General features: G+C 37.9%; 1 protein-coding gene across 3 annotated transcripts in view; it reads left to right on the top strand.

The window, feature by feature from the left end:
* The window catches only part of UBXN4 (UBX domain protein 4), a 32165-nt gene extending 14728 nt beyond the window's left edge, over window positions 1-17437 (top strand). For 2 of the 3 annotated variants that reach the window (XM_068545199.1, XM_068545201.1), the window contains 8 exons: window positions 1873-1966; window positions 5075-5129; window positions 5893-6057; window positions 7093-7220; window positions 11429-11531; window positions 13212-13343; window positions 14875-15077; window positions 16767-17437. In XM_068545199.1, coding sequence (XP_068401300.1) covers window positions 1873-1966; window positions 5075-5129; window positions 5893-6057; window positions 7093-7220; window positions 11429-11531; window positions 13212-13343; window positions 14875-15077; window positions 16767-16905 — 1019 coding nt within the window. In that variant the 3' untranslated portion in view covers window positions 16906-17437. The remainder of the gene's footprint in view (window positions 1-1872; window positions 1967-5074; window positions 5130-5892; window positions 6058-7092; window positions 7221-11428; window positions 11532-13211; window positions 13344-14874; window positions 15078-16766) is intronic. The other variant, XM_068545200.1, reaches the window with a different exon arrangement.

Genomic DNA, 17437 nt, shown 5'->3' with positions numbered 1-17437 from the left:
CTACTCTTCATTGTGGTGTGCGGGCTTCTCATTGCATTGCGGTGGCCTCTCTTGTTGCAGAGCACAGGCTCTAGGCACGCGTGCTTTCAGTAGTTGTGGCTTGCAGGCTCTAGAGCACAGGCTTAGTAGTTGTGGCGCACGGGCTTAGTTGCTCCGTAGCATGTGGGATCTTCTTGGCCCAGGTATCGAACCTGTGTCCCCTGCATTGGCAGGCAGATTCCTAACTACTGTGCCACCAGGGAAGTCCCTGTGTTTGGATTTTTATCAGTTGTTTTAGCTTATTGCCATCCATTTTTCTTTGTTTATGAGTCATAGATCCACCTAAGTTACACACAGCACTTTTTTTCAGCTTGTCCACAAATTATCTTCAGAAGTTTTCTTAAATTTTTTTTCTGATATCAAGATATAAATGTCCTTGGCATTCATTTTATTTACTAAAGAAAAGTGATTAATTTCCTACTGAACACACACTGGCTGCTAGAGGTTACCACTTCTTATCCAAGGGTTTCATTCAGTGGTATGCTGGTAAATATTTAACAAAAGGTTGTTTTTTGGGGGGAGAAAAAAAGCCCTTATTTGTAGTGTTTGCTAATTTCCGAAGTGTAAATATTCCTACTATGGCTGATTTCAAGTTACGTAGGTGATGCACTGAATGCAGAAGTAAGAAGAGATGTGTACCTTTGGTTCTGCTTAATAATTCTAATATTTCTACTACTGCTGTAATAACTGAAGCACTTACTATGTGCTAGTCCTAGTAAAAGTCTCAGCGTTTTACTTCTATTAACACATACTTCTCATGACATTTCTATGAGGTTACTATCCCCATTTTACGGAAGAGGTACACTGAGAGTAAGTAGCTTACTAAAGTGACAGAACAGGATTCAACCCAGACTCTGTTGCTCCGCAGTCCATGCTCTTCCAAGGCTCTTCTTCATCGAAAATGTAAAGAAGAATTAAGTTGATGGTGAGTGGTAAGGAAGGAAATAGCAGAGGTTCTGAAAGGGAGTACCAGACCATAGCTATCCTCTACAGCAGGCCAGGACAAAATTCTGGCCTTCAGGAGATCCTTAAAAGAATACTAGTGTAGATATAAAAAGCTTTTCTAAGGAATCATTGTGGTGTGCAGAAGCAGATCCCTTGGGTCATCATAAGTCTAGAGTGATACCCAGTGTCAAACTTGGCCTCTAGAATTCCCCCCGCCCCTTTTTTTTTTTTTTTTTTTTTTTTTTTTTTTTTTGACTGTGATGCACAGCATGCGGGATCTTAGTTCGTCGACCAGGTATCAAACCTGTGCCGCCTGCTGTGGAAGTGCAGAGTCCTAACCACTGGACGGCCAGGGAAGTCCCTAGAGCTTCACTATTGAATACCATAACTGCGGCCACACGTGGCAATTTTAATTAAAATTAAATACAATTAAAAGTTTAGTCTGTCACCTGCACTGGCCTTATTACCAGTGCTCAGTAGCCACTTGTCCCTGACTAGTGGCTACCCTATGGGATACCAAAAATATTGGACCATGCTTCTTTAGAGTAGAGCCTACCCCTGGCCAGGCATGCTTAGTCTACTTTTGTTATATCTCTCACTGCCAGATTAATATTTCATGTTTTATCTCAGTGGCTTTCAGCTGGGTAGCTGCCTTATTTCCCATTTATATACTTTTGTATCCAGATCCAAACGTAAGAATTATCACTAGTAATAGCTCATTTTTTATCTCCTACTCCATTCTTAGGGAAAAAATGTATTGTTTAAGAAACAAGATTGTTAACAGACGTTGTAACCGGAAAGATATATATACCTTTTTAAAAATTCGCATTGAATGCAATATTCTTCTTATTTCTTTTCTTTCTTTCTTTTTTTTTTTTAATAATTAAGGAGGAGAAATTTCAGGCCAGGCCACTGTGTCTCAAGAGCCTGGCGGATGTTCAAATCAGAGACCTACAGAGGAGCTCACCGTCAGAGTGGAAAGGTTTGGTCTTGTTTTTAGAAATAGTATTTTGTTAGAAAAACAGTGGTTTTCAGTTATTTCATTGATTTGAATAAGAGCTAAAATTACACAAATGAAATTTCAGAATTCTAGGTTGAAGTTTTTTATTACCTGACCAACTTATTTGTATCCATAAAAACTACATTCTAGAAGTAAAAACTTCTCTATCTCTGAAGTCATTGGTCAGCTTTAGGTCTGATAATTTTAAGAATCCCTTTTTCACTAGTATTTTGGTATATGTGTTTCCATCTATTACTTCTGCTTTTATCTCTCTGTGTCATAGGATAAGTTCCAGATGGGCAAGAACTTCAGCTAATTTTATGACTATGTACTGAGCCTGGGTTCTGCATAAGTGGGTGTCTATTAAGTGTCATGTGTTATTAGTTGGTCTCATAATCAAATTTCTGACTTCTTGTGGCTTCTAGTTTAGTATTTTTAATGTTGTAGTGATTATCAAATCATAGTCTTATACTACGATTCTTAAAAGATAACTGAGTTAATGGTGAATGGATAAGCAGGAATATTTTAAAATCTCGACTTAAAAATCATTCAGTGTTATATGGAAGTTAAGAAAAATTACTTAGACTTGATATTTTCTTGTTCACATAGATGTCATGGAGAACCAGAGTTCAAAATGATTGCTGACATTGGGTATTTGGGTTAGTTCATGATTCAGTAAAAATGTGCTTCATTTTAGCAAAACCTAGATTCTGATTGTTCTTTATGGGAGTTGGGGCAGGGCCAGAATCTGGAGGTGTAAAGCAGGGTAGATCTCTCACAGCAATGAGAAATGGTGTGTGTCTGGAAGAAGAGCAGCAGGAAACCAGAGTTCCAGGGGCTCATCCTCTTCTGTTTCTTTCTGCTTTGCTAACAACAAGCCCACCACTGTGCACCCTTACTTGCATCACCCTGGGATCCTGGGGTGAAGTGAAAATGAAAAATCAGGAAAAGATTTCGAGACTTGGGGGGAGTGTGAAGAAACATGGCAGGTAGCCCTTTATTGTGGGGTGAGATCAAGTGCTATTTAATTCCTGTGGGAAAGGGGAGTTTCTGTTATTTCTTAATAGTTTCCATTCTGTTTTTTTTTTGGCCGCACCGCATGGCTTGTGGGATCTTAGTTCCCCAACCAGGGATCGAACCCGGGCCCTTGGCAATGAGACCTCAGAGTCCTAACCACTGGACAGCCAGGGAATTCCCCCCAATAGTTTCCATTCTTATGTAAAGGGGTGTCTGCTTGTGTCTGCCTGACGGTTCTGCAAATAGAATATGATATGCCATTTTTAATTAAAAAATAATTATATGTACACATATTGGTGTATATGTGTTATATAGTATAATGAGTCCAAAAAAGATATTTTAAGACATGCACCAAAGTGTTTATACTAGTATCTATGAAATTGGAATTCGAGATTTTTTGCTTTGCTTTGTTCTGGGGTTGCCAAGTTTTCTTCATTGAGCATTATTACTTTTATAGTTAGCCTGTCAGGACAGAATGGGTCTGCAGCTGTTTGAGATTTCTTAAATTGAAAAAAACTATAAAGCACTCTTAGAAGATATATATACACAAAATTTGTTAAGCTTTTAAAAAGGGATACTAATGTTGAGATTAGATAAAATGTTGACAAGCTCTTAAAAACGAAACAGTTTTCATTGGGAAGTAACTATTAGCTGCCTAGACAGCATTTCAAACATCCGGGTCATATGATCATATAATTAAAATCGTGTAAGCACTTCAAATTGTTGCTTGTTACTGTATAGCTATATTGACTGTGTATTGACTATACCACAATTTATTTATCCATTCTACTGTTGATGGATATTTGAATTATTTTCAGTTTGGGTCAGTTAAGAATAGAATTGCTATGAACATTCTTTTATTACATGTCTTGGTGAACATATTTTTTGGGTGTATTTTCAGGAGTCTGAATTTCTGGGTCATAGATACTGGCTGAACAGTTTTCCAGAGTGGTTATACCAATTCATAACTTCCGTCAGCAGTAAGATATTTCGTGGGTCCTTTTTTTTAACCCTAATGTGTTACAATTAATTTCTCTTACAATTTTTTTTGATGCACAGATTGCTTCAGATTTGGTTAGCGGAACCTCTTCATCCTGGGCCTTATGTCCTTTTGACATCCTTTTTGTGAAAAAGAAATCTGTAGACATTTTGCTAAATTTTTCCTCTGGTGTTGCTGCGTTCTAGTGCATCATTCATTTTTCTCACCGTGTGCACCTAAACTTCATCATCTCTTTCGGGTTCTAAACCATCATTCTTTGAGCATCCCTTGATTTCTGGCACAAGTTGTTCAACTGAGTTTTAACAAGTGCATATACCTGTGTAACCCAAATCCCTCTGAGAGAAAGTGCCATTAGTTTTTAAAAATTGGGATATAATTCACATACCATAAAATTCAAAGTGTATGCAATTCAGTGGGTTTTTATATATTCACAAGGTTGTGCAACCATTACCCCTGTCTGCTTTCAGAATCATTAGTTTTTAATTGCTGAGTTTCTCACAGTTGAGAATCAATTTTGGAATTACTGGTTTTTATAAATGTTAGCCTTCAGCTTTTTGCTTTTATTTTTTAACAGTTTTCTGCCATATTCCTGTTTACGTCTTTGTAAGAAGTAGAGCATTTGTAAGTCATTGATTTATACATATGTATTTGAAGATGCATATTTTCAAATAAATATTCAGGGAATTCCCTGGCAGTCCAGTGGTTGGGACTCCGAGCTCTCACTGCCAAGGCCCCAGGTTCAGTCCCTGGTCGGGGACCTAAGATCCCACAAGCCACATGGCGCAGCCAAAAAAAAAAAAATCAAGATCTGATAAATTGGGAGGAATGGGAACTAATCTTAAGTAGGAGGTCAGGCACTTAGAGCTGGAGTGAGGCTTCTGATGGTCCCACTGACTTCCTCATGGATTTCCCTAGGGGCAGGGACCAGGTAGGTAAGTTGTGGCTTTGCCTTCAGGAGCTTTTTTGTCTGTCTCCACATTTCCCCAGTTTTTAGCTAAAGAAATCTTCTAAATGTAATTTATATTAATATGAAGTATCTCAGTTAATGTATTTTTTAAACTTTTAAAATACAGACTAACCAAAAAACTTGAAGAAAGGAGAGAAGAGAAAAGGAAAGAGGAAGAACAGGTAAAGTTCGTGTGCCTGGCATTGTTTTCCTCTTCCCTTAAGTGAGGGAGCATTTGATTCCCTATTCAGTTTGGCAAACCTGGAAGGGCTTCCTGGTTATATAGCTCAGTGTTGCAGCACAGTGAGGGGAATTATCTGTCTTCTGTAGTAAGGTCATAGTGTACAGTTTTTTCTGTTCTTTTTATAAATTGCTAGGAATAGGTTGGACCATCTGTTCTTCCTCTGCAATGAATCCTTTACGCTAAGAATAAAGGGACTTGAGCTAAAATTGGTTTGATGCAGTTCAAAGTTTTAGTTCCTTTATGTGAAAAAGAAATGCGTAGCTATTTTGCTGAATTTTTCCTTTGGTGTTGCTGCATTCTAGTGCACCATTCGTTTTTCTCACCTAGTGCACCTGAACTGCATCATTTCTTTGGGGTTCTAATATACGAAGGTTATCAGGTCTTCAAGCTAAATAAATGACTACCATGTTGTCCTTAGAGGGCACCTCAGAAACCAAAGACCGGTAATGTTTTTTTTTTTCAAATGACACTGACCACATCATAATCTTAACAGAACCACTGGCAAAGACTTATAAATTGATAGACGTTTGACCATTAACCCATGCTGTTAATACATTCTACTAGACCCCTAGATTTTGTGAAGTTGTCCTTTTCCTTTAGCTGTACCCTACAACCGGCTTTCCCTGCATACAAAATAATATTAAGGGAAGATTATTAAACTTTGTTTTTGGCTCATAAAACTTACTTCTTCTTTAATTCAGAGAGAGATTAAGAAGGAAATTGAGAGGAGGAAAACCGGAAAAGAAATGTTGGATTATAAAAGAAAGCAAGAAGAAGAATTAACAAAAAGAATGTTAGAGGAAAGAAACAGAGAAAAGGCAGAAGATAGGGCAGCTCGAGAGCGTATAAAACAGCAGATTGCACTGGTGAGTATTAAGTTTATTTTTAATGCTTGACTCTAGAACATTAATGAAATTGTTTTTTCATGCACAATGGTTTTGGTTTACTACCAGACAGGGCCCACGAAAATAGTAGATTTTAGGGACTCAGAGCATACCAATTCTCAGTTTTCTTTTCCTAGAAATTGTGTATTGAATTAAAATACAGTTAAGATTAAAATTGAGATGATTTTTTGGAAGTAATTTTTCTCAGTGTTGTATTATGAATTTTATCAGTAGTCAAAAGATAGTTTTCAAAGATTCCCTAGGAAAGAAGCTAAGAATCTGCAACGTCACAGGCTCTGCTAGTCATAAGCATTCTTTTTTAGGACATTCAAAGGATTTAGACACATCAAGCTTTAGGATGGTTTTGCAACAATTGCTTTTATTTTTTATTTTTTATTTTTTTCAGAATTAATTAATTAATTTATTTTTGGCTGCATTGGGTCTTTGTTGCTGTGCACGGGCTTTCTCTAGTTGCGGAGAGCGGGAGCTACTCTTTGTTGCGACGTGCGTGCTTCTCGTTGCAGCGGCTTCTCTTGTTGTGCTGCACAGGCTTCAGTAGTTATGCCCACAGTCTCAGTTGCTCCGTGGCATGTGGGATCTTCCCGGACCAGGGATCGAACCCATGTCCCCTGAATTGGCAGGCGGATTCTTAACCACTGCGCCACCAGGGAAGTCCCAACAATTGCTTTTAGAATTAAGCAGTTGTAATACATATTACACCCTACTTAATATTGTTTGTTCATTTATTCATTTAGTAAATATTTATTATCTGTTATGTGCCAGACCTTGTTCCAGGCTTTAGAGAGAGAATAGTGACCAAAATCAAGTCCTTGTTTGTTTACTAATAACTCTGGTCCCTGAAAGTTGATAAAACTAAAAAATACCAGAATCAGAGTGATGAAGTTCGTGTATGGCCTTAAGGAATTTCATGCATATTTATGTTCCTTATGTTTGGAAATGTGTAACTAGATCTTTATGGCAGTGAAATATAATTAGTATCTAACAACTGTTTTAAAGGACCGTGCAGAGAGAGCTGCTCGTTTTGCAAAGACAAAGGAAGAAGTAGAAGCTGCTAAAGCTGCTGCCCTGCTGGCCAAACAGGCAGAAATGGAAGTCAAGAGAGACTCTTCCATAAAAGAAAGAAGGTACTTTATTTCCTGCTAAAATGTATGTGTATACATGGCAGCTGAGGAGAAAAGCAGTTGTGGGCTGCTTTTTAACACTGATGTGTTCTGTGGATTAGTAAATAGTTCTTCAAGAACATATTGATCAGTTTGGCAGCTGCCAGTGGTATTTGTCATTGAATGTCAGTGTACAACATAACGGTACTAGATACATGATGTTTAAAAGAAGGCTGAAGAAATCCTTTTCAAAAGACAGAAAGCACATACATCAAAATGATTATAGTGATTATCTCATGTGTACTGGAATTCTTTACTTGTTAGAATATCAAGTCAAACAGGATTAAACAAAAGAGGGAATCCGTTGGCTCTGCAGCTGGGAGTTACAGTGATAGAATTGGTTAGGCATCACCAGATCCAGGGATCTAAAGGATATTATTAGGACTTTTTCTCTCTCCTTTAATCTCTTGGTTTCTGTCTTAGCTTTATTCTCAGAGAAACTCTTTAGATAGCGTCAGGAGATCCTAGGGCCTCCTGGCACCTTCCAGGATCGTGAGCTTCTGATCCTAGAGAGGAAAGACTAATCCTTTTTCTCATTCACTGAGAATTCTGATTGGCCCCGTTTGGGTCATGTGGCCATCTTAATACCAATCACTCTGTCCACTTGTGTAGGCCAGCTGGTTGGGGTAGTAGACATGCCCACCCCTGTGCTGAAGGAGATAAGGAAATATTACTGATAATCATACCCGAATGAATGAATGAATTGGAGGGATAAGGCAGTTCCCAAAACAAAAATGTGGTGCAAAGACAAAAATTTAGATTTCCAGTACATACTGCTAGTAGGATTACTGTTAATATTTGTTTTGTTCTTTGTACTTTTCTGTATTTTCTATATTAGAAGATTAACAAGTGGGACTTCCCTGGTGGTGCAGTGGTTAAGAATCCGCCTGCCAATGCAGGGGACATGGGTTCAAGCCCTGGCCTGGGAAGATCCCACATGCTGCGGAGCAGCTAAGCCCGTGCGCCACAACTACTGAGCCTGTGCTCTAGAGCCTGTGAGCCACACCTCCTGAGCCCGCGTGCCACAACTACTGAAGCCTGTGCACCTAGAGCCCATGCTCTGCAACAAGAGAAGCCACCGCAATGAGAAGCACGTGAACTGCAGTGAAGAGTAGCCCCCGCTCACTGCAACTAGAGAAAACCGGCGCACAGCAATGAAGACCCAACGCAGCCAAAAACAAATAAATAAAATAAATAGAAACTATTTTCCGAAAGTAATAAAATACTTAAGAATATATTTAACAGCAGTGTAAAACTTGTACACTGAAAACTAGAAAACATTGTCGAAATAATTAAAGAAGACCTAATTAAATACGTGGAAAGATATTTTGTTTTCATAGATCAGAAGACTATATTGTTAAGATGGCAGTAATCCCCAAGCTGGTTTACAGATGCAACACAATCCCTCTCAAAATTCCAGCTGTTTTTTTTTTGCCAAAATTTATGCAGGAATCTGATTCTAAAATTTATATGGAAATGCAAGGGACCCAGAATAGTCAAAACAATCTGGAAACTGAACAAAGTTGGAGGACTCATACTTTCTGGTTTTAAAACTTAACTGTGAAACTACGGTAACCAAGACAGTGTGGTGTTGGCATAAGGATGGACATATGGGTTGATGTATAGGCATACCTCGTTTATTGCGATAATACTTTATTGCAGTTTTTTACAAATTGAAGTTTTGTGGCAACTCTTTGTCGTCAGTTGATAGTTAGCATTTTTAGCAAAAAATATTTTTTAATTAAGGCATGTACATGGTTTTTCTAGACATACGCTACTGCACATTTATTAGACTGGAGTATAATATAAACATAACATATGCACTGGGAAATGAAAAATTTCATGTGACTCGCTTTATTGTGATAACTGTGGTGTGGAACCAAACCCACAATATCTCTGAGGTATGCCTGTGATAGGAATTGAGTCTCTAGAAATAAACCTATGCGTTTATGATCAACTGATTTTTGAAAAGTTTACTAAGACCATTCAATGGGGAGAAAATGGTCTCTTCAACAAACGCTGCTTGGACAAGTGGATATCCATGTGCAAAATAATAAATTTGGACCATTATCTCACACCATATGGATCATCTACCTAAGTGTGAAAGCTAAAAGTGTAAACTCTTGGGAGGAGAAGAAATGAGGAAATCTTGTGATCTTGGAATAGGCAATGGATTCTTAGACAGGACACCAAAAGCACAAGTGACAAAAGAAAGCAACAGGTAAGCTGGACTTCATCGAAATTAAAAACTTGTATGCTTCTAAGGATATCATCAGGATAGTGAAAAGACAACCCGCAAAATTGGAGGGACTTCCCTGGCGGTCCAGTGGTTAAGACTCTGCACTTCCACTGCAGGGGGCACGGGTTTGATCCCTGGTCAGGGAACTAAGATCCTGCATGCCACACAGTGTGGCCAAAAAAAAAAAAAAAAATTGGAGAAAATACTTGCAAACCATATATCTGATAACGGACTTGTAACTGGAATATAAAAAGAAGTCAACAACAAAGAAGCAAACAACCCAATTTAAATATGGGGAAAGAATTTGAATAGATATTTTTTCGGAGAAGATACACAAATGATTAATAAGCACATGAAAAGATGCTCCACATTATTAGTCATTAGGAAAATCAAATCAAAACCACACCTTCTAGGAAGCCTAAATTTAAAGTGACCACCAGGACTTCCCTGGCGGTTCAGTGATTGGGACTCCACGCTCCCAATGTAGGGGGCACAGGTTCCATCCCTGGTCAGGGAACTAAGACCCTGAATGCCTCATGGCCGAAAAAAAATAAGTAAGTAACGTAAGTAAGTAACCGCCAAGTCTTGGCAAGGATGTGGAGAATTTGGAACCTTCCTACATTGCTGATGGGATTATAAAATGGTACAACCGCTTTGGAAAAACAACTTGGCAGTTCCTCAAAATGCTAAGCAATTCTACTCTTAAGTATATATCCAAGAGAGTTGAAAACAATGTCCACACAGAAACCTGTACATGAATATTCATAGCAGCGTTCTTCATAATAGCCAAAATGTGCTAAGAACCAAAATGTCCATCAACTGAAGAGGGGATAAACAAAATATAGTATATAGCATACGATGGAATATTTTTCAGCAATAAAAAGGAAGGGAAGTACTGACACTTGCTACAACTTGGATGAACCTGGAAAACATAATGCTACATGAAAAAAGCCATTTACCAAGAAGTCACACATCTTATGATTCCGTTATAGGAAGTGCCAGAAACAGACAAATCCACAAAGACAGAAAGTAGATGAGTGGTTGCCAGGGAAAGGGAGAGGGCGGAGCGGGGACTGACTGCTAAAGGGCTTGGTTTCTTTTTGGGGTGATGGGATGTTCTGGAATTGGACAGCAGTGATGGTTGCACAGCTCTGACTGTATTAAAAGCCACTGAATTGTACATTTTAAAGGGTGAATTTTATCTCAAAAAAGCTGTTGCTAAAAGTAATAAATGAGGTTTGACTGTGGGAAAAAACCAATTTTCTTTTTATTTTCTCTAATTGGAGAAATATTGGACATACATTTCTCTATAAGTTTAAGGAATACAGCCTGATGGTTTGATTTACATATATTTTGAAACGATTACCACGGCGCGTTCAGCTAACATCCATCTTCTCGTACACAGTTGGCCCTTGGACAGTGTGGGGTTGCAGTTGGCGTGCCACCCCCGCGTAGTCAAAATTCCGTGTATGACTTTAAAGTTGGCCCTCCATGTCCACGGTTCTGCATCCATGGATTCAATCAGCCGTGGATAGTGCAGTGCTGTAGTATGTGTTTATTGCAAAAAATCCACCTCTACGTGGACCCGTGCAGCTCAGACCCCTGTTGTTCATGGGCTAAGTGGAGATACAATTAAAAAACCTCTTTCCTTACGATGAGAATTCTTAGGATTTACTCTCAACAGCTTTCCTATATACCATAACAGCAGTGTTAGCTATAGTCGTCTTGTTGTACGTTACATTCCTAGTACTTACTTACCTTAAATTGGAATTTTATACCTTTTGACCACCTTCCTCCAATCCTCCCTCCCCAACTCTCCATAAAAACCTGTTTTCATTACACATTTCCGTTTCCATTTTCTCTTAGTTTTAATGATATCGTTTGAGAAGGTGTATAAGTAAAGATGCTGACTTAAATTTTCATTTTCTCATAGCAGTGTTGCGAGAATTCAATTCCGTCTTCCTGATGGTTCTTCCTTTACAAATCAGTTCCCTTCTGATGCTCCTCTAGAAGAAGCAAGGCAGTTTGCTGCACAGGTAAATTTATGTCTTGAGTTGTAATGAAGGTAGGTGAGTGGGTTATTAGAATGTAGGAGGGGAAGTTTTCCAGGCAGGATTTGAAGAGTATGAGTAAGTCATGACTTATCCCCAGGAGGGAGGCACAAGATGCCTCTGGGATGTTGTGGAGCTTCCGTCATGTATGAGTGCCATATGGGAACAGCACATCTGCTTGTTCTGTAAAAAGACGAATTTGCTGCTATTGTAAAATAGACTCTGGAAACTTTTCTCAGTGCTTAGTACATTCAGTTGGAGGAATGAAAAGCAAGTGATTTTCCAAAAGTCTAATCTGAAGGAGTTGTCCTCTGTAAAAGATGCATTTTTTTCTTAGTCCTCTCTCTGAATTTTCTGCAAGTTGCTTAGAATGCTTTGGGGCTGGCAGTTTTCCCACCATCTGCCAGTTGGTCAAACCTAAAGATCAATAATCTTTATTTGGCAACAAGTATCTTCTTCAGGAATTTACTTCCAGAACATGGCCTTATTCAAGATCTGAATGGTTGTGAAATTGACATCTTAGAAGAGAAGATATGAGTACTTTCCAGTTAGTTTTTGTACTCTGATTGATTACTTTTTCAAAATGAGGCATCAGATGTCCTTTAGGATCTAGGCTTGTTATACGTACCGGTATTTGTTTTATGTATCACTTCAAGATTAAAATTGGGATTCAGACTTTTCTGCTAGACCTCTTCTGCATTTAGTCTGCCATCTCACTTATAGGTCCCAAGAAAAGGATGCCTAAAAAGTTATATGCCTTCTTCCACTGGTGAGCTTGGCTAGACAGTATAAAAAGTTATTTTAATAACCCTTTTCCCCAAGCTTTATAGTAGAATCAACTCCAGATAGCCTCTTTCATCCTTCTTTTGCCTTGGAGCCCCACTTGGGGCCTCCCCAAATGGGGTGCTTCTGCCACAGGTAAGTGAAGAGTGAATCACATGAGTTAAAAAGACAGATCTTTAATTGCATCAGTCCTATTAGAACTTCATCTCAGTACAGTGACCTAATTTTGTGACCTTATGTTGAGTGAGAACAGTGAGAGGTAGTATGACCTAGAGTAAAAAACTACAAAAAACAGAAATTAGACTCTTCCTTTGGAAGATTTTACAAGTATAGGTGATTTAACATTGTGAAAGTGACTGTGATGCTTGCCCACTGTAAATTCCTGGACCTGGGATTATGTGTGTAGGATGGGTTGATTATGGACCATTTACTCTCTGAGACAAGGAGGAGGCAAAAACTCCTATCATATGTATAATATGAGGGAAATTCTGGTCTATTCCAGAATTTTAATACAAAATACCTACAGTCCAAATGGGTGTTTGTGAGATATTAATGTAAGTTTGCCAAAGGACAGTGAAAACTCTAATTGCAAACTGCAGTCATACTTAAGATATATAATTGTTCATTTTTATTCAGTGTATTTATCTAGTCTTAGGAAACATATTCTTGCTATTTCATGGTCATTTTTTGAGCTTTAAAAGCTTTTAAGTACTATTTGGATTTGATAGCCTTCAGCTATTTTTTGAAGCACAAAGTTTTTTGATTTTACATTTAAGTGAACTTTTAAAATTAAAGCAGTCATTTTGGATGCATATGAGTTTGTAATATCTTACTTTAAAAAGGCTCCACTGTAAGGTTTTAAAACTTATTGTTATGTTACAGACTGTTGGCAACACTTACGGTAATTTTTCATTAGCAACAATGTTTCCCAGGAGGGAATTTACCAAAGAAGATTATAAAAAGAAATTACTGGATTTGGAACTTGCCCCAAGTGCTTCAGTGGTCCTGTTGCCAGTATGTATACGCATATGTATTCTTTCTCTTCCTATAGTCCTGTTTGTTCTGCTCTTGATCTCTTCTTACAATTAGAGGAAGGGAAGGTGAAAAGTGTACGGTGGGTAATTAAAATCCAAATTATCAAAAAATGTTAGATCAATTTATTGTTCTATTATCCTGGGCTTTATATTTGTATTGCTAGTGAGACACAATATAAATTTTCAGCTTTTTCCCTCACCTATTTTCATGTACAAAAAACGACCAGTAGGAGAGGAAAAGAAATGTAGGATATCTGCCTAATCTACTGACTTGGTGTCATTTATTTATGTATGAGTATATGAGTACTGTTTACCAATTTTTTAAAAAACATTTTAATCTAAAAATAACATTCACAGAATAAGACTGCAATGGCTTTATCCCAACCAATAAAGACGTTAAAACATAAAAAAAAAAAAAAAAAATAACATTCATTTTTAAACATATTAATCCCATCTGATCGTAACAATATTTTAATCTCTGATTAAAAAAAAGGCTCAGAACCTTAAATAATTTTGCCAAGGTGCCACCTTAAGTGCCAGAGCTGGGATGAGAGCTTGGGTCTTCCATATCTTGGTTAGTATATGGTAGTGCCCCCTAACCCCCAGTTTCTCCTTCCATGCTTTCAGTTACTCGTGGCCAACTGCACTTTCAAAACATTACATGGAAAATTCCAGAAATAAACAATTCATAAGTTTTAAATTGCGGGCCGTTGTGAGTAGTGTGATGAAATGGTGTGTTGTCCCATCTGGAACATGAATCATCCCTTTGTCCAGTGTATCCATGCTCTATACGTTACCTGCTCATTAGTCGCTTTCTGGCCCTCTTGGTTATCGGATAGGCTGTCGAAATATTGCAGTGCTTGTGTTGAAGGAACCCTAATTTTACTTAATAATGGCTCCAAAGCTCAAGACTGATGATGCTGGCAATTTTGCTAGTCCCTTATTGTGCCTAATTTATAAATTAAACTTTATCACAGGTATGCATGTATAGGGAAAAACATAGTATATGTAGGGTTTGGTACTATCCATGGTTTCAGGCATCCACTGGGGGTCTTGGAAAGTATCCCCTGCAGGTAAGCGGGGGGACTACTGTAGTTTACCCAGATCTGAACTATAGCCCCACACCTAAAACAGTCCTCCAGTAATCAGGATTAATTGTATTCATTGAGATCTGGAACCTTTCCCTTTTTAAAAATCATTAAGAAAGACTTTTTAAAATCAAAATTGTTAATTTCATTACAAAAGTTTAGTTCTCTTCAAAATAATTGGTTCATGTCACTGAGAAACTACTTTCTAGTTTCTGTGTTGTGATTACTCCTTTAAAGAAAAAGAGCTCCAGGAGTTCCTAGAAGTTTGTACACTTGAAAAACAGCAAAAGATGGCAATTTTACCTTCTTGCAGTAAACTAAAATCCACGGGACTTTTCCAGGTAAAAAAGTTTATCTAGAACCTTGAGTGTGATGTGGTTGGGCTGATGTAGCCTTTATCTAGGTTTCTTTCTTAATTTTTAGGCAGGAAGACCAACTACATCCATGGTGCATTCTTCCAGTGGTGACTTTTGGACATTCTTGGGGACAGTACTTTACCCATTCCTTGCCATCTGGAGACTGATCAGCAACTTCTTATTTAGTCATCCTCCTCCTGCACAGACCTCGGTGAGAGCAGCGTCACTGGAATCCTCAAACCTTGCATCGTCCAGCAACTCAGAAAAAAGGTATTTGTTTGTATTTTCCCCATTTGCAAAATATGTTCGTAACGCCCAATGCCTTATTCAAAATGAAAAATTTTGTTATGGATACTTTGCCTTTTCTCTGTATAAGGGGGAAAACCCAACATGTTCTGGGAAGCTCAATACCTGCGTTTTCTCAGCCATCTTTCTAAAACCTATTCCATGGAAAGCAACTTCACTGCTACTGATTTTATTATTTCATTTATTGAATTCTCTTTATCCCATAACAAAAGGCGTATTTTTTTCAGGTCTAAACAGTAATATCTTTTCTTGTTACCCATGTTTTGTCTGACAAGATAATTAATTTCTCACAGTCCTCTTGCATGATTACTTTAGAGGGATCATTGTGCTGTAGATAATTTAACTGCCTCCTCTGGGTCAGTCAGAGAAGGACCAAACTGGATGGATGTTCACTTGAAAATGAAATAACTCTTCAGAGAGTTATTTTGGACTAGTTCCTTAACCAGGAGGCCTTACTTTTGTTGGAGATGGCCAAGGTTTGAATGGTAATACTGATAGACAACACTAATGATCTTAGCTCATACCTCTGTTAAAATTCTACATATTTGAAAGAGGTTTACAGGAAGTATTTTCTTAGAATTCGAGATTATACCCCCTTCTAATAATTAATAGCACAATTTATTACAATATATACCTAGTACTGTTCAATACTTTATTGGGTCATTAATAGCAAATCCTCACACCAATCATATGTGGTAAGTAATGAAAATCCTTGCATTTGTCTGCTGAAAGGGGATCCCTAATCTTGTGTCCTGTTGACTCTCTAGATGACAATTTGTGTTAATATTGTGACTGGGCTGATGCAGCTGTTATCTTTATTTCTTTCTTAACTATTAAGCAGGAAGACAAGTACATTACTCAAGTGGGGACAGAAATTGTTCTCTAGTTTTAGAACAGCATTCAAACTAGGTCTTGTCAGGTCTGAATTTCAGAGCTCTTACTGAGCAATGAATGGAAGCATTTCATCCTGAATTACTGTCATATAGAAGAGCTTGCTGTGTGGGTTTCAAAAATTTATTTCCGGTAAGGAAAAAGGTCTTGGGTTGGGGCAAAGGAAGGGATGAATGTATATCCGAGCAGGTGAAGCTTCGTGTTCCACTACTGGCTTTTGTTTTTCTCTCTCCCTTCCCCTCTAGTGTTGGAGAATGTATTAGCGTAAATTTCACCTGTTTCCTTTCCATTTTCAGATGAAGAACTGTTTGTTCTAAATTGTCCATGCAGAAATAAATCACTCTTAAAGATTCTGAAAGAATTGAAAATTGCTAACTGACCATTTCTGTATATTAAGCTATGAATGGAGTTTGGGATAGCCTCTAGGGTGTTGTGTAAGTTATAAATAAATATTTTAGTAGATACATCAGCTTGCATAAATAATAAAGGAAAGATTTAGTTGGCAAGTGGTCCCAGTCTTCTAAAACTTTAGTGAGTCACCAAGAAATACATGGACAACATGATGTGACTAGTTTGGCTTAGAGAACAGATGAAGTTACACCGCCAAAAATGTGTAAAGTCTAGTACTGCGTTAGTAGATATAATGATCTCCATGGACTTTCCTTAAACTATACTAATGGCAGTTTAAAGGAAATGGCTTTGTATTGCTGCTGTTTTCATTTTATATCATCATCTTCTTTCCTCCCTCTTTTGTTATATCAGGGAACCAGTCAGAAAAAGAGTGCTGGAGAAACGGGGGGAAGACTTTAAAAAGGAGGGCAAGATATACAGATTGAGGACTCAAGACGATGGTGAAGATGAAAACAACACTTGGAATGGAAATTCTACTCAACAGATGTAGTGTGACAAGTACAATATGCGCAGTAATCATTGTTTCTCTTATGATTTAATTCAACTAAAATTCTACTGGAGAAGTGGGACTGCTTTATGTTTTCCAACTCATCTACAAAGTGTCTCTTTATTCCTGCTTAGTGGGTTAAAGTTGTTTAACCTCAGACAAGTCAAGAGATAAAATAACTGGCTGCTAGGTCCTTGTATATGGTAACCAACTGCTAGAAGCCTAAAATAACAAACGGTCTGCGACAGCCTCCCTTTATCAGCTTTCTTGTTTAGTATTTCATGTGCCCATTAGCCCTGTGCTCTCAGATGATATGTTTTGTTTAGGGCTGTTTTGCTCCAAAACTCCTCAGCCCACACAAAGTAACTGGTATGTCACTGAATAATTTGATTTTGAGTCAGAGCGTTTTAACTAGCCAATCAGATGATAATTTGGGTTTAACTTTTCTCTTCTTGCTCATCAGCTGCAAGCAAAATCTTGTAGTTTTTAATCTTACTTAAACACTGAATAAAAAAATCTTTTCCAAAAATCAGAA

The sequence above is a fragment of the Eschrichtius robustus genome, chromosome 5 (assembly GCF_028021215.1).
Source record: "Eschrichtius robustus isolate mEscRob2 chromosome 5, mEscRob2.pri, whole genome shotgun sequence".
Lineage (NCBI taxonomy): Eukaryota > Metazoa > Chordata > Mammalia > Artiodactyla > Eschrichtiidae > Eschrichtius > Eschrichtius robustus.
The sequence above is the reverse complement of the archived record's forward strand: the minus strand, read 5'-3'. Positions and strand labels throughout refer to the sequence as shown.